The sequence below is a fragment of the Ovis canadensis genome, chromosome 2 (assembly GCF_042477335.2).
Source record: "Ovis canadensis isolate MfBH-ARS-UI-01 breed Bighorn chromosome 2, ARS-UI_OviCan_v2, whole genome shotgun sequence".
Taxonomy (NCBI): Eukaryota; Metazoa; Chordata; class Mammalia; order Artiodactyla; family Bovidae; genus Ovis; species Ovis canadensis.
In genome coordinates, this window is record NC_091246.1 from 102,626,516 (window position 1) to 102,654,470 (window position 27,955).

Below are 27,955 nucleotides of genomic sequence, written 5' to 3' on the forward strand. Positions count from 1 at the left end.
CGGGAGACTCTTGGAGACCACCTCCTGCGAGGCGGGGCAAGCGCCGGTGCACAACCAATCGTCGAGCCTGCCCTTGGATACGCTGGGAAGCGGCGAATCGGAACGCAGCGGTTTTCGCCTGGACTGGCGCGCGAGAATTTGAACACAGTGGGGGACCACGGGCTCGGCTGAGGAGAGGTCGCCTGTCTGAGGTGCTACCAGGTAAGTGCTGCGTGGGGCCGAGGCGTGATGTGGAAGAACCAGGGGACCAGGAGGTTCTGTGGGAGTGGGAGTGAATGTCAAAGAAAGAGAGCTTTTGCTCTGTGCTTGGCGCATTCTAGGCTGGAGACCAGAGCTAGCGAGCTGGTATCCGCGCTTCCAGGTCTCCGGGTTTCCATCTTTCTGACGCTGAGTTTTCTCGCCCTTTTGCCCTGACAGTGTGTGGGGACAGGGTCGCTTTTCTCCCCTGTCTTTCCTCATTCAGCCTCAGAAAGATCTTTACAGCTGCAGCTCTACACGAATTTCCAGAGACTCAGGTCTTTCTGTTTAACTTGAAAGTTATGCTTGTGTATTAAAAATACACTTGATCCGAAAGGAAGGGGAAGGGAAATTTTATTGATCAACATACCATCTGCTTGAGAGTTAACATGCGTGATTGTGTTTATTACTCGCAGCCTTAGAAGGTCAGAGTATTTTGTCAATAAGAAAACAAGCGACTCCTCAGCTAATAAAATGGGAGAGAATTATGCTTCCCTGTTTTCTTGCTGGCTTCTGATGAAAAAGTTAGAGATGGTCCGTGCCTTCATTGTACCTGCAGGCTGTAGGGAAAGACTGTCAAGCCAAAGACGAGAAAATACGCAAAATGAATACCAAGGAAGTGCAGGGTGGATTGGAAGCCTAGGGCAAGAGCATCTAACAGCAGGAGGGCTGTTGGGATTTGAGGGGAGGCAGGTAGTGAGGGTTATGGGAAGGACAGCTGCCCAGGATATAGAGTGATTAAACTTGAGATGAATTCATCAGGCTATTGAAGTTGGGAAAGTGTGTCCTGAAATGGGGTAAAATCCTTCCTCTTTGGTAGGACCATTTTTCAGCTTGAAATTTGTACTGTTCCTGCTTAATTTAAATTGTACTGTCTCTGCTTAATTAGTGGAGGGGGGGGGAGCGGAGGGAGGGGGGCTTCCCTGGTGGCTCAGACGGTAAAGCGTTTGCCTACAATGCTGGAGACCCGGGTTCAATCCCTGGGTCGGGAAGATCTCTTGGAGAAGGAAAATGGCAACCCACTCCAATATTCTTGCCTGGAAAATCCCATGGATGGAGGAACCTGGTAGGCCCCAGTCCATGGGGTCGCAAAGAGTTGGACACGACTAAGTGACTTCACTTTCTTTGTGAGGTAGTGATTTTATTTTATTTTATTTTTACCTTCATGCTTTAAACCTTTATCAAAGTAATTTGCTTTAAAAAAAAAAAACCTTTCTTTTTTTAATCTTAATGGACAATCACCCATCTGAATTGTAGTTTTGATATAGCGATTTTTATACACATTGAATTTATTTGGTTATTGTTCTGTTGCTTTTAGGAGTTAGGATGTCAACTTTAACGCCAACAAAAAGGAAGCAGTGCTCTTTGAACCGGGACATGTAAGTCTCATCCTGAGTGGAAATTCTTTAAAAAATCTACTGTCTTAAATTTTTTTTATCTTCTCTCTTCTATGTCTAAATATTTCCATTCTTTCATTTCCTACTCCTTATAGTTATAGTAATACTTTATATTCTAATTCTAGTCTGGAAATAATATAAGCTTTTATAATTAATTCTTTAGTGCCTTTGGAGGGAATCAGAAAAAGGGCTGTTATCTATGGCTTGGAAATGTGTGTCAGATCTTTTGTTGCCTTGCTTCTTTCTGCTCTCTTATATAATATTTAACATGCTGTTTTGCATAAAATAGGTGCTCATCCTATTATACACAGCAATCCTAGAAAGTTGTGTACTCTGTGTATGTTGTACCAGAGATAAATTACAGGCCCTAAGTGGTCAGTATATTGTGTGTAGTTAATCATTTTAGGAAACTTGTTTCAGAGTATATGGCCAAAACTTAGAAATAGGTTTTAAAACACACATACACACACACACACATTTCTCAAAGCTTCTTTGTAAAGTGTTTTCACAAACATTATTGGGGTCTTAGTTTTGAAAAATACTCAAATACTTTGTAAAGACAGAAATTGAGAATTTCTACTGCTAATCTAATAGTGTATGTAGATAGATGCTTTTGGAGATATATTTTTAATATGCCTTCCAGGTGAAGTTGTTTATTGCTTAGTAGTAAATTGACATAAAAACCGAAGCAAAATAACTATCGATGGACTGTGTTTCTTTTCATAGCCCATTATCAGATATTCCATCAAAGAAATTAATTTTGGACTTCACCGAAAATGTATTTCCATTACCTAATAAAAAGCACATTTGCCAAACCAGTGATAAAAATGAAGGAAAGATTCATTGCTCTCAACAAGGCCATTTGATTTCAAGTCCACTCAAAACGACTGAAAATAGATTGCCATCTGCAAATCAGGGTTCACCATTTAAATCTGCTGTGTCTGCTGTATCCTTTTACAACAAAGATAAGTGGTACCTCAATCCATTGGAGAGAAAGCTGATAAAAGAGAGTAGATCCATTGGTCTAAAAACTAATAATGAAGATAAAACATATTCCTATATGACAGAAAAAATGCAAGGAAAACCAGTCTGCTCCAAGAAGATGAACAAAAAACCACAGAAGAGTTTAACTGCTAAGTGTCAAGTGGGATATAAATGCATCAAGCCTGTATCAAAGAATTCTAAAAATTCCAAGCAGTACCGAGTGACCTATAAGCCATCTGTGCAGAATAATTGTTACTCAGCTGAAAATAATCTGAATGCTCCTCGAGTTCTAAGCCAGAAGGTCAAACCACAAGTTACCCTCCAGGGTGGAGCAGCTTTTTTTGTTAGTAGGAAAAAGCCCTCATTGAGAAAATCATCCCTGAAAGATAAGCCGTTACTGGGACTCACCCAGAAAAATAAATCGGAAGTTACTGAAGAATCTGATGGAGAGACTGTCACTGAAAGAAGTTTTGAGACAAGGCAAGCGCCAAAGTGTGTGTTAGTAGAAAAAGAACTGAACGTTGAGCTGTTGAGTGAAAGAAGTAAAAGTGAAGATAAATTAATAAAGGTAAATGGAAATACATAGCTTCTAAAACTAAGTTGGCTCTCTCTGTATATGGTGGTGGTGGGTTAGTTGCTAAGTCGTGTCTGACTCTTGTGACCCCATGGATTGTAGCCCGCCAGGCTCTTCTATCAATTGTGTTTCCCAGGCAAGAATACTAGAGTGGGTTGCCATTTCCTTCTCCAAGGAATCTCCCCAACCCAGGGATCAAACCCCTGTCTCCTGCATTGCAGGCAGATTCTTTACTGACTGAGCTACCAGGGAAAACTGTATCTGTGTGTATGTAGGTGGGTAAGTATGTATGTGTGTAGGTAGCTAGTCTCTTAAAGCTAAGAAAAGAAAGAAATCTTGCAGAGAAATCATGTCATTTTAACAAGACTGTCTCTTCATTATCAAATAGACATGGAGAAGGCTAATAAGAATAGGTAGAAATGCAGAAGACCCCCCCCCCCGCAATATATACACACTTATTTTGATGGATTGAGAATTAATTTTAGCTTGAGCAGTGCTCCACATTTTTTTTAATTGACATGTATCTATATACAGTGAATTGTGCAGATATATTGTCTGAATTTTGATAAACTCACATACCATGTAACCAAAACCCCTATCAAGAAATAGTTGTGGTTTTTTTGTCAGAAACAATATAAAGAATTAGTAGAATTGCTCTTATGGCTTAGGCAAGCAAGACCATGTTCCATTTAGCAATATACTTGGCAATACTTGATAGACAGGAAAAAACATTGACAGTGGGAACTGCAAACTTAAATATTTACAAGGTAAGTAAAATTAGCAGCAAAACTGGTCTGATCTAGATATGTTTCCATACATTGATTTAGTGGAAGGAAATGACCTGTCAGGTGGTAGCCTGATACTTTATTCCCTGAGATTACTGCCATACAGGAACAAAATTTTGTTTACAGTCTGGAGGATTGGTTTTATGAAGCCAGATGCTATCATAATTATAAAGAATTTTAAGGCAGAGTAGAAAATAGGATTTTCCTCCCTTTTTTGGCTTAATGAAACCTACCATCATTTTTTGGTAATATGGTTTTATGGTATTATGGTTTTGGTATTATGGAGGTAACTCTTTAAGTTCCTTTGTGACTGTGGTCCAGAGAAACTTAACTTTTATTTGATAGTTAGTGTTTTTAGGGGCTTCCCATGTGGCACTAGCAGTAAAGAACCTGACTGCTAGTGCAGGAGACATAAGAGACATGGATTTGATCCCTGGGTTGAGAAGATCCCCTGGAGGATGGCATGGCAACCCACTCCAGTATTCCTGCCTGGAGAATCCCAAGAACAGAGGAGCCTGGCAGCCTATAGTCCATGGGGTTGCAAAGAGTCCAACAGGACTGAGTAACCAAGCACAGCACAGCTAAGGGTAAATCCTGTTTTCATTAGAGAGTGCATAACCTTTTCCCAACTCTGTGGAGCCTTGAGAAACAGCAAACTGATGCCTTGTCCCCCATTCTTCTGAGATAGTTATGATTTTGAATAGGAGTTCTTTAATCAAAAGTTTTTTCCTTTTCCCCCAAGCTATATGTTCTCTTAAGTCTCATCAAATAAGTAGTGTTTACTGAAATTTGTAACAAGTTTTTCTACTTTGTTTTTCCCACCTCTCTGTTGCTATCCAAAAAGTGGGAGTTAGAAGCCTCTCCAACTACTCCAGGATGTTTTCCTCTCCTTTGCTCCCTGTATTTAAAGCTTGTGACAAAGGGTTGGTTCTTTTCAGTTTGGCGACTCCTAGGGAAATTTCTCGGAGAAGGCAACGGCACCCCACTCCAGTACTCTTGCCTGGAAAATCCCATGGACAGAGGAGCCTGGTAGGCCGCAGTCCATGGGGTCGCTGAGGGTCGGACACGACTGAGCGACTTCACTTTCGCCTTTCACTTTTCATGCATTGGAGAAGGCAATGGCAACCCACTCCAGTGTTCTTGCCTAGAGAATCCCAGGGACGGGGGAGCCTAGTGGGCTGCCATCTATGGGGTCGCACAGAGTCAGACACGACTGAAGCGACTTAGCAGCAGTAGGGAAATTTCTGCCATTTTTACTGATTTTTCTCTTGTTCAATTTATTTTTGTAGACGGGATGTTCTACAGTTTTCATTCTGTCATCTTTATCAGGAAAAATACATTTTTGACAGGATGACAAATTATAAACTTAAATATGCACACTCTATCTTTTAAAAATATAACATTTAGTAAATATAGAGGAAATTTTCCTTAAAATAGACTGAAAATTGAGGATTTAAAGTCATTATGAAATGTAATTCATGATGAAAACACATATTTTGTTTTAGAAACGGATCTCTTGGGATTCATTGGCTAAATGTGCAATGATTAAGAATTATAGGTTTCTTTAATTTTACTCAATATTTTCAGGATGCATCAGATGGAGTCATTTCTTCAAGGGAATGTAAAACTGATGAAAATAAGAGTTGTCCTTCAGAGGAGTCTTTCAGTAAGAACAAGACAGGTAAGTAAGAGAACTTTTCTTCTCAAAATGAGTGTTTTTCATGTAATAATGCTTCATTACATGTGTCAGTATGAAATTACATACAGTACTATTTTGGCTTTTTAAAATAATTCAGTATCCGTGACTTGGTATGTTTGCGTTGCTCTTGGTAACACTGTTTTCTATGGTAAGCAGTGCAGTGCAGTTTGAAGAGGAGACAAGGAGAACTTATGTGAGAACTTAAGACAAAATACTCTGATTACTTGGTCTGTGAGATATGGCCCAGTTACTTAAGCTGTCTAGAGCCAGGTGTTCTCATCATACCTATGCGTTTAGCCAAAATGATAGGAGGGAGTGAAAAAAATAAATATCTGTGATCAAAGCCCAATTGTAAGCAGAATTCACTAAGCCGTAAGAGGGCACTGGATTTGGCATCAGGAGTCTTGGGTTTTGTCTGGGTCTTTCAGTGATTAACTGTGATCTAGGGAAGAGATCTCTCAAGAGGTTGGACCCAGGGAATGAACCTAGGCCATGGCAATGAAAGAACTGAATCATAACCACTGGACCACCAGGGAATTCCCACTTCTTTTTTTAAATAAGCTTTTCATTTTGTAGTAATTTTAGATTTACAGAGAAGTTGTACCTGTCTTACCCCATTTACCCTGTTGTTCAGTCACTAAGTCATGTCCAACTCTTTTGGGACCCCATGGACTGCCGCACTCCAGGCTTCCCTTTCTTTCACTGTCTCCTGGAGTTTGCTCAAACTCATGTCCATTGAGTCAGTGATGCCATCCAACCATCTCATCCTGTGTCTCCCCTTCTCCTGTCCTCAATCTTTCCCAGCATCAGGGTCTTATTTTCCATTGAGTCTGTTCTTTGCATCAGGTGGCCAAAGTATTGGAGCTTCAGCATCAGTCCTTCTGATGAATATTCAGGGTTGATTTACTTTAGGATTGACTGGCTTGATCCCTTTGCAGTCATAGGGACTCTCGAGAGTCTTTGAAAGCATCAGTTCTTCATTGCTCAGCCTTCTTTATGGTCCAGCTCTCATATTCATATATGACTACTGGAAAAACAATATTTTTAACCAAACAGACCCTTGTTCGCAAAGTGATGTCTCTGCTTTTTAATTCACTGTCTACTTTAGTCATAGCTTTCCTTCCAAGGAGCAAATGTCTTTTAATTTCATGGCTGCAGTCATCATCTGTAGTGATTTTGGAGCCCAAGAAAATAACGTCTGTCACTGCTTCCACTTTTTCCTCCTTTATTTGCCATGAGGTGATGGGACCAGATACCGTGATCTTAGTTTTTTAATGTTGAGTGTTAAAGCCAGCTTTTTCACTCTCCTCTTTGACCCTTATCAAGAGGCTCGTTTGTTCTTCTACACTTTCTACCATTGGAGTGGTATTATCTGCATATCTGAGGTTGTTGATATTTCTCCTGGCAGTCTTGATTCCAGCTTGTGATTCATCCAACCCAGCATTTTACATGATGTACTCTGCATAGAAGTTAAATAAGTAGCGTGACAGTACACAGCCTTGTCATACTCCTTTCCTAATTTTGAACAAGCCCTTTGTTCCATGTCCTGTTCTAACTGTTGCTTCTTGACCTGTATACAGGTTTCTCAGAGACAGGTAAGGTGGTGTTACCATCTTGTACAACTATTATACTTTTTGTCAAAACTAAGAAACTAATCACTGGTATATTATTAAAAAAGCTCTAGGCTGTATCTGGAATTGACTGATTTTTTTCATTAACATCCCCTTTTTGTTGTAGGACCCAGCCTAGGGATCACATTGTATTTAGTTGCCGGGTCTCCATAGTCTCCCCTTGTCTGTGACATTTTCTCAGTCTTCTTTGTTTTCATGACCTTGACATTCTTGAGGAGTACTGGCCAGTTATATTATAGGATGTTCCTGCACCTGGGTTTGTCAGATGTTTTTCTCATTGTTAGACCAGGGTTATAGGTTTGGAGGAAGAATGCCACTGAGGTTAATGCCATTCTCACCACTTTGGGTGTAATGTCCACATGACATTATAGATGATGTTAACTTAAACTCTGTCACGTGGTTGGTCAGGTTTGCCCAATTTCTCCACTGTAAAAGTTACCCTTTTTCCTTTGCCAAACTCTGTCCTTTGGAAGTAAGTCATTAAGTCTAGCCTACCCTTTCAGGGAGGGATGGGGATTAAGCTTCATCTGGAGGGGGAAATTTTCACATATATTATTTGGAATCCTTCTGTTAGGAAGAGTTATCTCTTGTCTCTCATTTATTTACTCAATTTTTAAGTAAATAAATAGGCTCCTGAATATTCACCAGTATGCACTCATGAATATTTTATATTTGGGGTTAAAGTCTAATAGTACATGATTTATTCTGTTGTTCATATTGTTCCATCTTTGACCATTGGGTCAGTTCTCTTTGACATGTCCCCTTTTTTTGCTTTTTGAGCACTTCCTTATTACTTTCTGGCACTACAAAGGCTATAGGCTCCTCTTGCAAACCTAGTCCTAGACTGAGCCATTTTTCCAAGGAACCATGGTCCCTTCTGTTGGGGAATATTATTTGGAAACCAGGTTCTGGACTTGATGTGCTCATTGCTACTGGAGTACTTTTGGTGATGTATGTAAAAACTTATTATCAAACCCAGGTTCATGTGGAATTTTCTTCTAGAAGTTTTATAGTTTTACATTTTGCATTTAGATCTGTGATCCATTTTGAGTTAATTTTTATGTGAGCGTTGTCATCTTTCTGTATATGGATGTCAAATTGTTCCAGCATAATTTGATGGCTATCTTTTTGCTGTTGAATTAACTTATGCCTCTTGGTTAAAAATCAGTTGACTATACATGCATGGGTGGTGGGTGTTTTGGGGCTCTATTTTGTTACATTGATCTGTTTGTCAGTACCATACTGTCTTAATTACTGTTAAGTCTTAAAATCAAATATTGTATTTTTGTTTTATTAATCTTTAAAACCGTATGCTTTAAAACTTTAAGTTTATTCTGTGATACAAATTATTGTTCACTTTTTTCCCCTACCAGTTTCTCCTGAGTCCATTGTCTATCCCATCTTCACTATGTCTTCAGTCAACACAAAAAGGTAAGGGTTGCTCTTATTTTAATGTTCAAGGTTTAATTATGAGTCCATTGGGTCTCTCTTTTTTTCTTATACTATTTAATTTGGAGAGCATTTTTCTCTTCCCCATTGAAATATTTAGAATAGGAGATGAAATCAGACCCTCTCATAGAAACTTCATAAGAACTTGAATTAAGAGCAGGAAAAGACCTTTATGGGCTGGAATAACAGTAATTTCTTCAATTTTTGTATAATACCTGACCCATAATAATTTATATTCACTATTTCACTTATCCCCACAACAACCCAGAAGCTTGATATTGTTATTACCATTTTCAGCAGAGAAAACTTTGTATTTCAGCCACAGTTGCACAGCTCTTAGATGACAAAGCCAGGACTAGAATCCATATTTAATCAAAGCCCATTAGGCTGTATTGCCTCCTCTGTGTGATAACATACTGATAATAGTTCATGTTTAATGGGCACTTGGCATCTCATGGTATGAATACTGTTATTACCCCATTTTACAGATGAGGAGACTGGCCAGAGGAATAAGTAACTTGCAGCAACTCAATGCTGTTATAGTTTCCAGCTGAAGCTACACACTATCCTGCTCAAAACTAAAAATGGAACTGGGGGAGGCATGGGTGCTTATGAGTATACGCCAAAAAGCTCTGAGAACGAAGTTTCTTACAGTTTGAACATCTTGCTAGGTAGTGCATTAGGTCACTTCAGTCGTGTCCGACTCTTTGCAACCGTATGGGCTATAGCCCACCAGGCTCCTCTATCCATGGGATTCTCCAGGCTAGAATTCTGGAGTGGGTTGCCATATCCTTCTCTAGGGAGCTGCTCAGTAAGCAGCTTTGTTTCTTTTTTCTCTGTTTGATGATAAACATCTGAAGATAATGAGCAGGGTACTTCCTAGTAAAGTTTTCCTGCTCTTAGGGCATCTCACCATGTGGTCGGGTGGGTAGTTTTTCCCCTTCTAAGACCATATTCCTAATTTCTTTCACCTTTCCCTTTTCTCATCTGTCTGCTTTTTATTGAGGATCAAAACCTTTCACAATTAGCCAACAGTGTGCAAACCAACCTAGCATAGGGAGACGCTAGACTGTTGGTTGCGTCATTTGAAATTTGCTCGTTAGGTAGGACCCAGAAGTCAGATAGCATCAGGTTCCTGTGGCTTAATCTGATTTTTACTGTAGGTAGATCACAGATTGTCTGGGTTTGTACTCTTACATTGGGTGAACATTTATAGAATGCCGTGTGATATTGAACTACACTGAATTTTAGAGATGTGAAGACAAGTACAGCATGGCTCTGCTGTCAAGGAAGTCATGGTTAGAAGAGGACAGACATTTAAACAGAATGTGTATAATAAAGTGTTAACATTGCTAGGCTGGAAGTGAAAATGCATGCAAGGATGGGAAACGCTGAGTGACTTAGCTAAGGTTGTATAAGGTATAGAGGAGTTAGTGACCTAGGCAAGTGTTTTTTATACTATTGGCATTAGTATCGATAGTTTCTCACATCGATAAAAATTTAAGGGCATCACATCTAGCATTTTTTCTTAGTAGAATAATACATCTCTCACATACTAAGTGTATTTAGTGAATCTTTTTTTCCCATTATGTATGTGTATCTATTGGTCATGATGTGAAATATATTTCTCACCATGTGTTTGTCAAGTCATTATAAAAGCTATTTTCTAGTCAGATGATAAGAGGACAGATTGGGTTAGCATAAAGCATTACATAAGGTATTTTTCCAGTTTTTTTTAATTTATCAATGTGAGTTTCTGTTTGAACTTCTTGCTTTGGGTACTTGTTCCCCCACCCCCTTGCCTCTACTCTAGAGATTTCTATTTCTTTGATCTTTGGGAGAAGGTCACTTCATTGTAAGGCAAGGGTTACAAACTTGGTGCCTACAGAGACTGCAGCCAACTGGAGAAGCACACCCCATCTAAAAGAGCCTGTGCCAGTAGCTCCAACTCTTAGATTCCTTGATGAACAGGTCTAATGACCTTCCAATGTCTCTTGCAATATTGGAAATACACATTTTTAAGTGAAATCTCTAGATTTTAAAATATTCGTAGCTAATCCAAACTCTATGTGAGCCAATCAAAATATCTGTTAGCTGGATTTGGCCTATGGGCTCCAGTTTGCAACCTCTATAAGCCAGCCCCAGCATTGTCTCCTAAAGGGAAAAGATTGCCTCAGCATCTATCCAGCTAAATTTTTTTTTGTCTAAGAATTTGAGACTAGAAGGGTGTGGAGAAGGCAATGGCACCCTGCTCCAGTAAGTACTCTTGCCTGGAAAATCCCATGGATGGAGAAAAACCCCATGTAGCCTGGTAGGCTATAGTCCATGGGGTTGCGAAGAGTTGGACATGACTGAGCGACTTCACTTTCATATTTCACTTTCATGCACTGGAGAAGGAAATGGCAACCCACTCCAGTGTTCTCACCTGGAGAATCCCAGGGACGGGGGAGCCTGGTGGGCTGCCATCTACGGGGTCGCACAGAGTTGGACACGACTGAAGCGATTTAGCAGCAGCAGCAGGGTGTTGCTTTAGGTGTGTATTAGCTCACTCACTGCCTCATGCCCCAGTAAAAAGTTGTTGGATTGTAATATGCTGGTTGCTGGTGACTGACTTCCTGTGGGTCTGTGAGATCCAGTATTAGCGTCTACTTATGTGCTGTGGCATTCCATGAATTTCTTTATGCCTGCATGGGTAAATATTGTCTTAAGATTTAAGAAGCAAGAAAAGATTAATTTTTAAAGGTGACATCAACTTATGAAGAAATCCTATGTATATGCATCTGATTTATTATTGTTGTTTAGTCACTAAGTCATGTCTGATGCTTTGTGACCCCATGAACTGTAGCCCCCAGGCTCCTCTGTCCATGGGATTTCCCAGGTAATACTGGAGTGGGTTGTCATTTCCTTCTTCAGAGTATCTTCCTGACCCAGGGATCAAACCTGCATCTCCTGCTTAGCAGGTGGATTCTTTACCTCTGAACCACCTAGGAAACCCATATGCATCTGATATTATAGATGAAATCCTTTGAACTTGGAGTCAGAAGACAGAAATTTTGAGTCTTTCTATCATTCTTCCCTAGTTACTTTACTTTGAGTTGACTGCTGATCCTGTCTGAGTGGGCCTCAGGCTTCTCATTGTTTCTAGCCCTATTACTTCAAGTTATTATTGATAGAAAGCACTAAAAATTGCAATGTTATATACATGTGTTTTCTTTTCATTATAATTTATCAAACGTGTTAAAATTATTAAATAACACTTACACCTTTCTATTTCAAGATCTCTAGTTGAAGAACAGTCTTCTGTGGGGTCCACCACATCTACTAACTTCTTAAAACAAATCAACATACAGAAGAGTACTAATACCAGAGATTCAAACAAAGAAACAAAAGACCAGCTCATCATTGTGAGTAAATTTAAAACAAAGCTCCTCCTGTACATGGGTCTCACGTACAGAACCTGAAGTCTGATGTGTGGTCTTAGCCTAGTTATCAGGAGTTACAGATGTTCTGAGTTTGTAACTGCTACCTTTGCTGTTGTGGCAGCTAGTCAAGGATATTTTTGAACAGATAGTGTTGGGAAGTGCTGGCAGTTTAGTAGAATGCTGATGAATGAGTTGTCTCCGAATCAGGAAGATTATTGTCAATCTATAAAGGACTTAACAAGAAAAAAAAAAAAAAAAGACTTAACAAGAAGAGCTACACTGCATTAGATATGGGTTTGGCCAAAGTTGGACCATGGCCTTTGAACTAATGGCGTTTATATTCTTAAAAGGTTGGGAAGAAAAGGAGAAGAATATATGTGGCCTGCAAAGCCTAAAATGTTTACTATCTGGCCCTTGGCAGAAAATTTGCAAACACCTATATAGACAGTTCAAAATTTGGTGTTTTCAGTAGCCTTAAGCAATGCCTTATGAGACAGAATAGGAATTAATAAGCCTTGACATTGAATATCCCTGAATTCTCTATATTCATTAATTTATCTATGCTTTTCTTGAACTTTTACTATGTATTATACTTTATTTTTATCAACTCTTGGGGAAAAGAATTTTAATATTTGATTTTAATTTAATATGTTAATTTATTTAAAATTTAATTAAAATTAATTTTTCCTAACCATTTAAGGAAAAAATGCTATCTAATGAATATATAAGTCCTGAAATTTTGCCCTGCTTCTTTGAAATAAGGCTTTTTTAGGCCTCTCATATAAGAGCTTAATAAGGATGTTCCATTTTTCATCTTAGCTATAATATTTATGATTTCCTCTTATTCCTTCTTAGAACTATGGGTCAAGCTAAAGAATCTTGGTGTGTTTTTTTTCTGCTGTCCCTTCAAAGAGGCAATTTCACTTTTATCGTGATGGCAGTGTTAGGCTCTTTTCATTCTATTTTGTTGATGGGTAGAGAGAAAGAGTAACCAGACTTTCATTTATGTTTCAGCTATACCAGCATAAAAGAAAAATAAGGACAAATTTGAATGAATAGACAAATTTACATGAACTAAAGGTAGAGCTATCTGTGATGTGTTTAGATTGGCTATTTTTCCTCTTCCAATTGTAGGATGCAGGTCAGAAACATTTCGGAGCCACCATGTGTAAGTCCTGTGGCATGATCTACGCTGCTTCCAACCCCGAGGATGAACTGCAGCATGTACAGCATCACCACCGATTTGTGGAGGGAATCAAATATACAGTAAGTATTTTTTAAAAAAAAAAGCTTGTTTCCATTTGTTCTAAAAGTAAAAATGCTTTAAAAGAGACATTCGTTTTGCCTAAATATAGAAAGATTTACATATCCAGAAATATTTTATCATCTGTAATTTTGTTTTGTGTTTAATATTTGAGACTGATGGTATTTTAGTTTTAATAGATGTGCCATTTCAAACTTCATGTGCTAATATAAGAGGTTACTGTTCTTGGTTGAATGAACACCCTGCATCCTTACCTCTAGCTTTTGGAGCAGAGCTGAAAAGTCAAGGTAGAAAACTCAAAGACTTGAGGAGTTTCCCCTTTTCTCACTCCAGTTTCTTCTTTCTAGATAACCTTAGAAAAACAGCTTTCTTTGACTCCTCCAGGGTATTTCTTTGCTCTTTATGAAGCACCTTCATGAAATACCTTCCTACTCCATATACAGCGTGTTGTTGGCCTTATCTTTATGATTATACCTGCTACTCAAATGCATGTCCGTTTTTCATGTTTTTATTGCTGTAATTCATGCCTTCATAATATTTTTAGCCTGATTTATTAAAATTTTCTTATCCTGCCCCTCCCCCACTTTCACACTGCTAATTCGTGGTTTTTTTCTCTGTATTCCTACAAGGGGCTCTTATTTGACTTCGCCTTGTTTTATAATGGGCTTCCCTTGTGGCTCAGCTGGTAAAGAATCTGCCTGCAATGCGGGACACCTGGGTTGGATCCCTGGATTGGGAAGATCCCCTGGAGAAAGGAAAGGCTACCCACTCTACTATTCTGGCCTAGAGAATTCCGTGGACTGTGGGGTCTCAAAGAGTTGGACATGACTGAGCAACTTTCACTTTCTTTTATAATAGATTATTTACGTGTCTCCTAACAGTATATCAGCCCCTTGAGGACAGGAGCTTTGTTTCAGTCATCTTTTATTTCTCTTACCACATTCATGTAGTCGAATTTTATCTTTTTTATTTCTCTCATTTGTTCATCTTTTTTGTCTTCTCCAGACCACATTTAATTTTTTTTCTGCTTTAGATCAAAATGTGATTTTTTCTCCCACTTTGGCAGGGCTGGAAAAAAGAACGTGTTGTAGCAGAGTTTTGGGATGGGAAAATTGTGTTGGTCCTGCCGCGTGACCCGAGTTATGCTATCAGAAAGGTATAAAACGTTAATTTTTCTTTTTTAATTGAAGTATAGTTGCTTTATAATATTAGCTTTTCAGTCTTTGTTCTCCTTCTGCTCTCCCCATTCTCCACCAAAAAATCGACCTATATTGAAGTATTATATAAAACACCTTTGCTTATAGATAATCACTGTACATTGGTACAGGTGTTAGGATGACTTTCAAAGTAGTTCATACAAAATTAAACTTACAAATTACAAAACAAGTAAAGGTGTATCAAGAAGAGATTAAAGAAAATAGATTGAGTCCATTCTGTATTGCTTGCCTACATCTTCCATTTGTGAAAAATAAACTAAACTTTATAAGGTTGAGAAATTAACAGCTCCAAGGTATAATTCTTAGGTTGGTATTGCCTTTGTTTCTTGGGCTGGATGGTTCACCCCAGTAGACAAGGGATAAAGCTGAAACAGAATCTTCCTTACTCCCTGTTCCACTCAAGGGTGGTGAAAGTGATGTTTAAAATAGTTTCTTAAAACCCTGTTTCCGAAGTGGCAGAAACATGCCTCAGTAGTGGAATAATTTGGGGGTTGTGAAAATTTAAGAAACAGAGACAAAAGAGGTTAAACTGATAAGCATACTTTTATATATATATATATTCTGTTATATTTTGTAAAAAAAATTCATCTCTTTCGGTTTTTGACATCGTTAGGTTGAAGATGTCCAGGAACTTGTTGATAATGAATTGGGCTTCCAGCAAGTTGTTCCTAAATATCCAAACAAAACCAAAACCTTGCTCTTTATCTCTGATGAAAAGAAAGTAGTTGGGTGTTTAATTGCAGAGCCCATCAAACAGGTATGGTATGCTGTCTTACAAATTACTGAAGTAACTTTTGAGCAAAGTGAAGTAGTTGGGAGAAGTCTCAAGCATTTAAGAAGGCTACCATTAATGATCTTTTTCCTTCTAAAATATCCTTGACCATCTAGATAATTGAAGTCATTTATTTCTATTATGTCTGATATTTTGCCTTATATAAGCAGGATTAGTCAGTCTTAAGCTCATATAGTCTTTTATATACTTGGACTATAAAGTATAGTATTTTAAACAAACTCAGTTATTGAACATGTGGCTTAGTGCAGGTTAATATATTTGGCAAAATGGTTGTTCAGTCGCTCAGTCATGTCCAACTTTTTGTGACCCCTTGGACTGGCTTCCCTGTCTATCACCAACTCCCAGAGCTTGCTCAAATTCATGTCCCTTGAGTCGGTGATGCTATACAACCATCTCATCCTCTGTCATCCCTTTCTCCTGCCTTCAGTCTTTCCTAGCATCAGGGTCTTTTCCATCAGGTGACCAAAGTATTGGAGTTTCAGCTTCAACATCAGTCCTTCCAGTGAATATTCAGGACTGATTTCCTTTGGGATTAAATGGTTTGATCTCCTTATAGTCTAAGGGACTCTCAGGAGTCTTCTCCAGCACAGTGCAAAAGCATCAATTCTTTGGCGCTCAGCTTTCTATACAGTCCAACTCTCACATCCATACATGACTACTGGAAAGACCGTAGCTTTGACTAGACAGACCTTTGTTGGCAAAGTAATGTCTCTGCTTTTTAATATGCTGTCTAGGTTGGTCATAGCTTTTCTTCCAAGGAGCAAGTGTCTTTTAATTTCATGGCTGCAGTCACTGTCTGCAGTGATTTTTGGAACCCCAGAAAACAGTCTATCACTGTTTTCCATTGTTTCCCTATCTATTTGCCATGACGTGATGGGACCGGATGCCATGATCTTCATTTTTTGAATGTAAAGTTTAAATCCAGCTTTTCCATTCTCCTCTTTCACTTTCATCACAAGGCTCTTTAGTTCTTCTTCGCTTTCTGCCATAAGAGTGTTGTCATCTGCATATCTGAGGTTATTGATATTTCTCCCGGCAATCTTGATTCCAGCTTGTGCTTCATCTAGCCCAGCATTTTGCATGATGTACTCTACATAGAAGTTAAATAAGCAGGGTGACAATATACAGCCTTGACATACTCCTTTCCCAGTTTGGAACCAGTCTGTTGTTCCATGTCTGGTTCTAACTGTTGCATCTTGACCTGCATACCGATTTCTCAGGAACAGGTTAGGTGGTCTGGTATTCCCATCTCTTGAAGAATTTTCCACAATTTGTTGTGATCACACAGTCAAAGGCTTTGGCATAGTCAATAAAGCAGAAGTAGATGTTTTTCTCAAACTCTATTGCTTTTTCTGTGATCCAGTGGATGTTGGCAATTTGATCTCTGGTTCCTCTGCCTTTTCTAAATCCAGCTTGAACATCTGGAAAATAATACATGGTTCATGTACTATTGAAGCCTGGCTTAAAGAATTTTGAGCATTTGCTAGTGTGTGAGATGAGTGCAATTGTGTGGTAGTTTGAACATTCTCTGGCATTGCCTTTCTTTGGGATTGGAATGAAAACTGACCTTTTCCAGTCCTGTGGCCACTGCTGAGTTTCCCAAATTTGCTGGCATATTGAGTGCAGCACTTCAACAGCATCATCTTTCAGGATTTGAAATAGCTCACCTGGGATTCCATCTCCACTAGCTTTGTTCATAGTGATGCTTCCTAAGGCCCACTTGACTTTGCATTCCAGGATGTCTGGCTTTAGGTGAGTGATCACACCATCGTGGTTATCTGGGGGTCATGAGATCTTAATAGTTCTGTGTATTCTTGCCACCTCTTAATATCTTCTGCTTCTGTTAGGTCCATACCATTTCTGTCCTTTATTGTGCCCATTTTTGCATGCAATGTTCCCTTGGTATTTCTAATTTTCTTGAAGAGATCTCTAGTCTTTCCCATTCTATTGTTTTCCTCTATTTCTTTACATTGATCACTGAGGAAGGGTTTATCTCTCCTTGCTATTCTCTGCATTCAAATGGGTATATCTTTCCTTTTCTCCTTTGCCTTTAGCGTCTCTTCTTTTTTCAGCTATTTGTAAAGCCTCCTCAGACAACTGTTTTCTCTTTTTGCATTTCTTTTTCTTGGAGATGGTCTTGATCCCTGCCTCCTGTACCATGTTACAAACCTCTGTCCATAGCTCTTCAGGCACTCTGTCTTTCAGACGTAATCCCTTGAGTCTTATTTGTCACTTCCACTGTATAATCGTATAGGATTTGATTTAGGTCATACCTAAATGGTCTAGTGGTTTTCCCTACTTTTTTCAATATAAGTCTGAATTTGGCAATAAGGAGCACTTAATCTGAGCCACAGTCAGTTCCCCGTCGTCTTTTTGCTGACTTTATAGAGCTTTTCCATCTTTGGCTGCAAAGAATATAATCAATCTGATTTGGATGTTGGCCATCTGGTGATGTCCATGTGTAGAATCTTCTCTTGTGTTGTTGCAACAGGGTGTTTGCTATGACCAGTGCGTTCTTTTGGCAAAACTCTGTTAGCTTTTGCCCTGCTTCGTTTTGTACTCCAAGGCCAAATTTTTGCCTGTTACCCTGGGTATCTCTTGACTTTCTACTTTTGCATTCCAGTCCCCTGTGATGAAAAGGACATCTTTTTGGGGTGTTAGTTCTAGAAGGCCTTGTAGGTCTTCATAGAACTGTTCAACTACAGCTTCTTCAGCATTACTGGTTGGGGCATAGACTTGGATTACTGTGATATTGAATGGTTTGCCTCGGAAACGAATAGAGTTCATTCTGTTTTGAGATTGTACCCAAATACTGCATTTCAGACTCTTTTGTTGGCTATGAGGGCTGCTCCATTTCTTCTAAAGGATTCTTGCCCACAGTAGTAGATATAATGGTCATCTGAATTAAATTCTCCCATTCCAGTCCATTTTAGTTCACTGATTCCTAAAATGTTGATGTTCACTCTTGCCATCTCCTGTTTGACCACTTCCAATTTATCTTGATTCATGGACCTGACATTCCAGGTTCCTATGCAATATTGCTCTTTACAGCATCAAACCCTGCTTCCATCACCAGTCCCATTCACAACTGGGTGGTGTTTTTGCTTTGGCTCCATCCCTTCATTCTTTCTGGACTTATTTCTCCACTGATCTCCAGTAGCATATTGGGCACCTGACGACCTGGGAAGTTCAGTATCATATCTTTCAGTGTCATATCTTTTTGCCTTTTAATACTGTTCTTGGGGTTCTCAAGGCAAGAATACTGAAGTGGTTTGCCATTCCCTTCTCCAGTGGACCACATTTTGTCAGGACCCTCCATTATGGCCTGTCCATCTTGGGTGGCCCTACACAGCATAGCTCATAATTTCATTGAGTTAGATAAAGCTGTGGTCCATGTGATCAGTTTGATTAGTTTTCTGTGATTATGGTTTTCATTCTGGGTGCTTGCTCTCTGATGGATAAGGATAAGAGACTTTTGGAAGCTTCCTGATGGGAGAAACTGACGGTGGGGCAAACTGGGTCTTGTTCTGATGGGTGGGGCCATGCTTAGTAAAGATGGGAAAATAGAAGGACGTGCACTCATCTCCGCGAGAACTCCAAAATTACAATTCGCTGCTGAACAAGCATCGACATTTTTTGGTTGGATCCCACCAAAAAAGGATACCCCGTGTCCAAGGGCAAACGAAAAGCCCCAGCAAGACGGTAGAAGGGGTGAAATCGTGTTTAGAAGCAAACTCCATACTCACCAGAGACCCTTGAAAGGCTCGAACAAAACCTTGTGCGCACCAGGATCCAGAGACCCCACAGAGATTGAGCCAGACCTGCCCGTTAAGAGTGTTTGTGTCTACTGTGGAGGTGCGGGCCAGCAGTGGCTTGCCACAGTGGCAGGGCCTCTGCATGCAACAGACCTGGGTCACACAGCCTGTGGCGTAAGCCCTCTTGGAGGAGGTCACCATTAACCCCACCAGAGAGCCACTGAGCAGACGCCCCACACACTGCAGAACCATTACACCAAAGAAATTCTCGCACTGTTAAGTTCTAGGACCCACAACAGATTGCCCAAACTGGGGATCTAGCAAAGGGAATGAGAAGCCCCAGGGATTTTGACTTTGGAGACCAGTGGGATTTGATTACAGAGCTTAAACAGGACTGGGCAAACAAACTTGTTTGCACAAAACCTTGTGTGCACCAGGATCCAAGGGAAAGGAGCAGTGACCCCGTAAGAGACTGACCCAGACTTGCCTGTAAGTGTCCAGGAGTCTCTGGCAGAGGCTGGGTTGGTGGTGGTCTCCTGCAGAGTTGGGGGCACTGAGTGCAGCAGTGCTTACCTAGGACCTTTTGAAGGAGGTCGCCATTATCTTCCTTACCTCCACTATAGTTTGGGGTCAGGTCAAACAACAGGGAGGGAACACAGCCCCACCCATCAACAGGAAAGTAGAAAGTTGTTACTTGTCCCATAATTAGAATCTACTTTGGACACTAATTAGCAGTGTTCTGGCAGAGGAGTTAACAAATAATAACCCATGGTCTAAGTGTGGCCTTCCTCTTTTTTGTAAATAAAGTTTTATTGCCCCAGAGCCATGCTCATTCCTCTTCATATTATCTATGGTTGCTTTAGTGCAACAGTGGCAGGGTTGAGTAGGTGCAACAGAGACCACATGGGCCAAAGAGCCTAAAGTATTTACAATTTGGTCCCAAACAGAAAAAGTTTGCCAACCCTTGTTCTCAAATAGAGAGAATAGTTTTTGCCCTTCAAGGAGCTTACAGGGTAGTCTTAAGCTAGAGAGAATTATAGCTCAAATGTGTTTTTTTAACCTGACTATAATATCCCACACTTATGTTCCTTTACTTTTAAAAATACATACTTGTTTTAAGACATCTTGAAATGATGCTAGCATAAATTGGTCTTACTCATTTTTATAGATGCCTCCCTTTTCCCTGTTCCCCCTTCATTTCTACCATCTATCTCTTTCTTATTTTCCTTTTTTGCTTTTTTCTGCTTTTCATCTCATACATATATATGAGTGGAGAAAGAAAAGCAGTTGGTTTGTATTATGGTCTGTAAAAGTAATCAATTTGGCCTTTTTCTTTCTTTGCTCTGAAGTGCACTGTTTATGTAGTGATAATGGGCAGTACAGATTGTCTCTGATTTACAACTTTTCAATTCTGCAGTGGTGTGAAAACCATAGACATTCAGCAGAAACTTCAAGTTTTCATATTTTCCAGGGCTAGCCGTATGCACTTTTGTGATGCTGGGCAGCAGCAGAGAATGGCAGCTCTAGTCAACTATGCGATCACAAGGGTAAACAAACAGTATACTTAACAACTGTTCTCTGCATACAGCCATTTTGTGTTTCATTTCTAGTACAGTATCCAGTAAATTACATGAGATATTCAGCGCTTTTTTTTCCTTTTTTTAAATTATCAATTTGATATTTATTTATTTGGCTGTGCCAGCTCTTAGTTGTCACATGAGGGATCTTTAGTGCATGATGTGAGAGTCGTACAGTTGATGCTACAGCTGAGAGTTGTAGCATCTGGGATCTAGTTCCCTGACCAGGGATCCAGCCCAGGCGCCCTACATTGGGAGCTCAGAGTCACAGACAGTGGACCACCAGGGAAGTTCCAGCACTTTATTATAAATTAGCCTTTGTGTTCGATGATTTTGCCAAACTGTAGTCTAATGTAAGCACTCTTGGCATATTTAAGGTAAGCTAGGCTAAACTAAATCCCATGGGCAGAGGAGCCCGGTAGGCTGCAGTCCATGGGGTCGCTAAGAGTCAGACACGACTGAGTGACTTCACTTTCACTTTTCACTTTCATGCGTTGGAGAAGGAAATGGCAACCCACTCCAATGTTCTTGCCTGGAAAATCCAGGGACAGGGGAGCCTGGCGGGCTGCCCTCTAGTCAGACATGACTGAGCGACTTAGCAGCAGCAGCAACAGGCTAAACTATGAGGTTTCATAGGTTAGGTATATTAAATGCACTCCTTTTCAAGGTACAGTGTTTTCAGCTTATAACCTATGTTTATCAGGATGTAACTGTTTGTAAGTTGAGGAATATCTGTATAGCCAACTGACTGGTACATGTACTCTTCCGTTCATTCTCATTTCAGAAGCAAAGTGTTCTTGATGGAAGTTAAAGTTTCACATACACCTAAGAACAGCTACAGTGTAAAACAGTGACCATAGCAAATGCTGGTGTGGGTGCAGGGAAAGGAGGTTTTTTCATTCATTGTTGGAAGGAATGTAAAATAGTATAGACACTCTGGGAACAGCTTGGCAGTTTCTTAAAAAATTAATTATACATTTACCATATGACTCAGCAATCATAGTCCTGGGCATTTATTCCAGAAATGAAAACTTATGTCTACACAAAAAGCCATAGCTGAATGTTTCTGGCAGCTTTATTTGTAATAGCCAATAGCTGGAAACAACTAAAGTGTCCTTCAGTAAGTGAGTGATTAGACACACTGGTATATCCATACAGTGGAATATTACTTGGCAATGAAAAGGAACAAACTGTTGATACATGCCACAACTTGGACAGGTTATCAAGAGCATATTGCTGAGTGAAAAAGATCCATTCTCAAAAGGTCACGTGCTGTATGAATCCATTTACATGATATCCTCAAAATATCAGAGGAAGGCAATGGCACCCCATTCCAATACTCTTGCCTGGAAAATCCCATGGACAGAGGAGCCTGGTAGGCTGCAGTCCATGGGGTCACTGAGAGTTGGACACGATTCAGTGACTTCACTTTCACTTTTCACTTTCATGCATTGGAGAAGGAAATGGCAACCCACTCCAGTGTTCTTGCCTGGAGAATCCCAGGGATGGGGGAGCCTGGGTGGCTACCATCTATGGGGTCGCACAGAGTCGGACACAACTGAAGCGACGTAGCAGTAGCAGCAGCAGCAGCAAAATAGCAGAATTTTAGAGATAGAGAACAGATTGTGGTTGCACAGCTTAGCAGTGGTGGAGGGGAGAAAATGGGTGTGATTATAGAGAGGTAGCAAGAGGAAGAGCTTCATGATAATGCAGTAGCTTTATATTTTGGTTGTAGTGATGGTTAAATCAATATTCAGATAGAATGAATTATCACAGAACTGTCCCACCCACATTGTTCCCATGTTAATTTCTCAGTTTTTATATTGTACTACAATTATGGAAGATGTAACCACTGGGGGAAGTAGGGTGAAGGATACACGTCCTGTCTGTGCCATTTGTCAACTCCCTCTGAATCTACGATTGTTTCAAAATAAGGATTAAAAACACTTAAAATACCAATTTCATAGTTTGTATGCAAAAACCTTTAGTGTTATTAATTTTGGGGGGATATCATATATACACTTTAGGATGCAAAGAATGGGAGAAGCTTATGTGTTTTATTAAGAGTCTGAATTTTATTATTTTTTTAAATCAATAAAAGGAAGTTTCACATTGGTATAATACTAGTATGTGGGAATATCTCAACACCACTATCATTTTTCTGCATTAAGTGAATATAATTGGGCAAGAATTCAAGAAATAGCAAAGAACTTAAACATTTTTGTGAAGGTGGAATAAGATTTATTTTAGATACTTAAGTTTTGTTTAAAAAGAAATGTGAACTCAGCTGTACCATTATGTCTAATGCCTCTGTGCATCACTGCAGGCCTTCCGTGTCATGTCTGAACCAACTGGCCCAGAAACCCCAAGCTCTAAAGAATGTCAGAGGGCTTGGCAATGTTCAGATGTACCGGAACCTGCAGTGTGTGGGATAAGTAGAATCTGGGTCTTCAGACTGAAAAGAAGAAAGCGCATTGCACGACGCCTGGTGGACACGCTCAGGTAAGAAGTAAAAGCGCTTAGACCCAGGTTACCTCTCCAGAAGCTTTCCTGGCTCATGAGCCAGAGGGAATGATGTTGGTCTGTAAATACTACCGAAGTCAGGCTGAGGCAGTGCTGACACGGAAAAGAAAAAAAACTACTAGGCGTACTCAATTTTGCACACAGTATTCCACGTGTGAAATGTTCTAGACCAGTGCTTTTCAAACTACCTGTAGTCAAAGACGGTATTTTGTTATAGACCAACACATTAATAAGATAAAGATAAATTGCTAGGAAATGAAAAAGAAGGCAAATAAATGGAAAATACAAGTCCAACTTTTTATTAGATTCAACAAATGTAAAATTAATTTAAATAAATATAACCTATAAAAACAAAAGAGAGATTTAAAAAAGAATTGTAGAAATTATATGTTTATTGATGTGTGACTAGATGATTAATAGAGACTTAGTATAACACAAATGTAACTAAACGTAAAAGTGAATTAGCAAGACAACCCAGAGAATAGTTATTTACAAATCATTTATCTAATGAGTAAAAGTCTAGTATATCTAACATATAAGAGAACTCTCACCCACACATACCTTAAAAGGGGAGCAGTGAGAAAAGTTGGTGTCTGTGAAGATTTTTGTTTGTAGTTAATTGTGAAATAACCTCCATTTTCTTTATTTTTTATTGAGATACATAGATTTGGTATGGGGGGAGAGAGAGAGAGAAAGTGTGTGTGTGTATGTGTGTAGAGAGAGAGAGTGTGTGTGTGTGTGCGTGCGTGCGCGCGCGCGCATGTGCGTGCCACTCAGCTTTGTCCGACTCTTAGCGACCCCATGGAGCCCACCAGACTCCTCTGTCCATGGGATTCTCCAGGCAAGAATACTCGACTGGGATAGCCATTCCCTTCTCCAGGGGATCTTCCCAACCCAGGGATTGAACCCAGGTCTCCTGCACTGCAGGAACACTACCATCTGAGCCACCAGGGAAGGCCATGGAGAATACCAGTATTTAACCTGGTTCTTCCAGGCAGTAGTCCGGTGCTTCTCAAATGTGAAAGTGCCTGTGAACAACCTGGAGATCTTGCTCAAACGCAGGTGTGATTCAGTAGATTGGGGTGGGCCTGAGATGCTGCATTTCTAACAAAGTAGGTAATACTTTGAATACTAAGGCAATAGATTGTAAGCAGTGATAAAAATAAAGTTGTAAAGGAGAAATATAAAACAATCATTTGAGAACATATCTTCTCACACTCTTGGGTTGGAGATACAGGTAACATAATTGGCAGCTTTCCTGTATATGAGGAGCCTAATCATCTTTCTCTGCAGGCAATGTATGTTTTAAATCCTCCCAAGTGAACAGTATTATTCCTAATTGTTTTGCATCAGAAGCAGCTGAGGCTCAGATAGGATTATTAGTACAGGTTACAGTGATGGAGATAGTAAAAGGAGAGTTAGAACTCAGAGCCACAGATCTAATAATACTCTTTCTGTAGCTCATACCATCGTTCATGAAGACACAGAGAACTGCTTAATCAATATTTTGCTTTGGAGTCTAGTATATATAGCAATACACTTTTATTCAATTATATAGTAAGTATACTTGAAGCTGATATCTTAACTTCTCATTGAATCCAATTCTTTTTTATTTTGAAGTAATTTCACATATGAAAGAATAGGAAGAATAGTAAAAAGAACACCCTCAGTATCTTTGTCCAGATTCTTTTTTATTTTCTTCCTGAATTATTTTAAAGTAAGTTACATATAATATGCCTCTTTACCCCCTTAGTACTTCAGTATGTTCAAGTATATTCTCTTACATAAGAACAGCTCAGTTACCAAATTTGGGATATTTAATATCTAATGTATAGTCCATATTTCAGTTTTGTTATTTGTCTCAAATGCCCTTCATAGCTTTTTTTTTTGTTCCTCTTCAGGATTACATATTGCTTTTAGTCATAATCTCTTTAGTCTTCATCTTCCTTAACCTGTAAGTTATTTAGCCTTTCTTTGTCTTTTAGGACTTAGACGCATTTGAAGACTAAGGCCAGTTAGTTCATAGAATACCCCTCAGTTTTGTTGAATTCTTTCAGCTATTTCAGTTTATTGCTTTTAATCCCAGTTGAGCTGGATCAAGGAGAGTTGTAGTCAACATGCAGTCAAAATGTAGTCAAAAGGCAAAATTAGGTTTTGCCTTCTTAAAGCTCTGAATGTGTGATATAGTTAAAAAGAAGATAGTTATTTGTTAAAATTGTTGGTGTTTGTTTTTTTTTTTTGTAATTATCTGTGGCTTTTAATTGGAGAAGGCAATGGCACCCCACTCCAGTACTCTTGCCTGGAAAATCCCATGGACGGAGGAGTCTGGTAGGCTGTAGTCCATGGGGTCGCTAAGAGTCAGACACGACTGAGCGACTTCACTTTGACTTTCCACTTTCATGCATCGGGGAAGGAAATGGCAACCCACTCCAGTATTCTTGCCTAGAGAATCCCAGGGATGGGGGAGCCTGGTGGGCTGCCATCTAACAGGGTCGCACAGAGTCAGACACGACTGAAGCGACTTAGCAGCAGCAGCAGCAGTGGCTTTTAATTAGCAATACTATTTCATATCAGTGGCTTCTTATTACCATGGATCACCTAGAGTCAGCTGGATGGTTTATATGGTTCTCTTTGCCTCTTAGCAGAACTTTTTATGGGCCTTAGTTTTCTCACCTGTGAAATGATACCATTAAACTTCCACCCCCTAAAATATAAGACATTGAGTCATTTTACCATTTAATAAAATGATTTTAAATATTTAAAAATATTTAAAAGGATTGAGGGGCTTCCCAGGTGACTCAGTGGGTTTTTGTTTTTTTTCTTTTAAACTCATTCCTGCCGATGCAGGAGACAGGAGTTTGATACCTGGGTCAGGAAGATCCCCTCGAGTAGGAAATGTGAGTCCACTCCAGGATTGCCTGGGAAATCCCATGGACAGAGGAGCGTGGAGGGCTATAGTCCACGGGGTCGCAAAGAAGTTAGACACGACTTAGTGACTGAAATACAAAGAGATTGAAGTCTTTTTAACTAGATTGCTTTAAAATATGTGCTCATGTTTAATCAAAATTTAAAGATGGTTCCATTGTTAAATTGTCTTTTCCTCTCTTTTTAGGAATTGCTTCATGTTTGGCTGTTTTCTCAGCACTAATGAAATAGCATTTTCTGACCCAACACCAGATGGCAAGTTATTTGCAACCAAGTACTGCAACACACCTAATTTCCTTGTATACAATTTTAATAGTTGAAACCAGTTTCAACTATAGAACAATTACTGTGTGAATGAGTTCTGACAGCCTATTATCATAAATTACAAACTATTTAACAAATAGCAAGTATCCAGGGATACAAAGAAAGGAAAAATCTTTAATGTATACTGACTAGGACTCTGAATCCTTAATTATGAAACTTTGGAGCTATAGCTGGAAAATTATTTCTCTTCTGTGTAAGAACATTGGTTTTTCACAGAAATTTGACCAGTTATTTATAAAGTACACTTTGAGGCCAGAATTACTTCATGCCTGATCAGAAAGTTTAAAGATAGACAAATTTCCATCCCCATTTTTTAAAAGTAACTCCTGACTTCATACACAAAATTCTCATTTTATAGGTTCTTGGCTGTAGCAACTCAGTTTGAGTATAGTTAAAGTATTCTGAATTCCCAATTTGTACCAGGGAAAGATGTAAGGAATAAGATTTCCATGTTCTTTTGTATAGAACAGAATTTATAGCTAAATATTTTTTCATTTTAAAAATCATTATTCAGAAAGCACACTTCAGAAATAATTAAAATTAAACTTTATAATTGCACTATTGTCATTTCATTAATTTTTGGTGTTTGTGCTACTTTTCTTTAGTGAACTTATTATTGGTGATTGGTGTCTAACAAAATGGATACCCAGTTGGATTAGATGATTCATATGGTTAGATTTTAAATCTAACATTTAAAATTTAACAGAACCAAGGTTAATAAATATGTCTAGGCTGATGGGCCACAGAATATGATGGCTTTATGTAAATATACGTAAATATGGATACATTTTTCTAATATAATTCATGGATACTTACTTTGAAAAACAAAGAATTATTCAGCTTTTTTTTATTATTATAAAGTCATCTAGCTTCATTCTGGCAGTAAGACTCTAGGGAAGTAGTGTCCAGGTTGTAACTGTAGAATCTGTTCCTCTACACTCTTTTATTTGCCTTTAAGTTAATAGTTCTAAAATTTTAAAGCTTGGTTTCTAAAAAGACTGTGAAAGTGTCGAAATGTGTATAAATTTTCCAAACATTTTAATGCTAGTTTCTGTACTGCTGTGTTTAAAAATTGTCAGAAATATTTTATTTTAAAACTTTATTAACATTATTTCACTGAATACCGTTATGATGAATCAATTAAAATTCTTTTCTGTATTATTTTTCTAGTCTCTTATTCAGTTGAATGTACTGATTTTCATTTTAGTTTGTGGTTGTAAAAATAGTACATGTTCTTTATAAAAAAATTATATCTACACAACAACCTGCACAGATACTTTTAGCAGCTGTTGACCTAAAACATATAGACTGCCACTTAGCTTTCTAGCGAAAATGAGTTTATTCAACATCAGCAAAGAATTACACTTCAGGGTCTGCAGCCATATTGACCATGTTCAAG

General features: G+C 39.0%; 1 protein-coding gene across 1 annotated transcript; it reads left to right on the forward strand.

Annotated features, from left to right (window-relative positions):
- The first annotated feature begins 81 nt into the window (after positions 1-81).
- Positions 82-27,717, forward strand: ESCO2 (establishment of sister chromatid cohesion N-acetyltransferase 2). The gene is made up of 11 exons (XM_069576682.1): positions 82-201; positions 1,556-1,616; positions 2,361-3,186; positions 5,565-5,658; positions 8,681-8,738; positions 12,034-12,160; positions 13,313-13,444; positions 14,509-14,598; positions 15,273-15,416; positions 23,111-23,286; positions 26,420-27,717. The coding sequence occupies exons 2-11, from the start codon at positions 1,564-1,566 to the stop codon at positions 26,550-26,552; spliced, it is 1,833 nt and encodes a 610-aa protein (XP_069432783.1). The 5' UTR covers positions 82-201; positions 1,556-1,563; the 3' UTR covers positions 26,553-27,717.
- Positions 27,718-27,955: the final 238 nt, after the last annotated feature.

Bases quoted from the DNA above. Each gene is read 5' to 3' on its own strand.
- ESCO2 (XM_069576682.1), top strand. From the start codon at position 1,564: ATGTCAACTTTAACGCCAACAAAAAGGAAGCAGTGCTCTTTGAACCGG. The intron at 8,739-12,033 runs GTAAGGGTTGCT...TTCTATTTCAAG, and splicing joins TCTTCAGTCAACACAAAAAG to ATCTCTAGTTGAAGAACAGT. The intron at 14,599-15,272 runs GTATAAAACGTT...TGACATCGTTAG, and splicing joins CGAGTTATGCTATCAGAAAG to GTTGAAGATGTCCAGGAACT.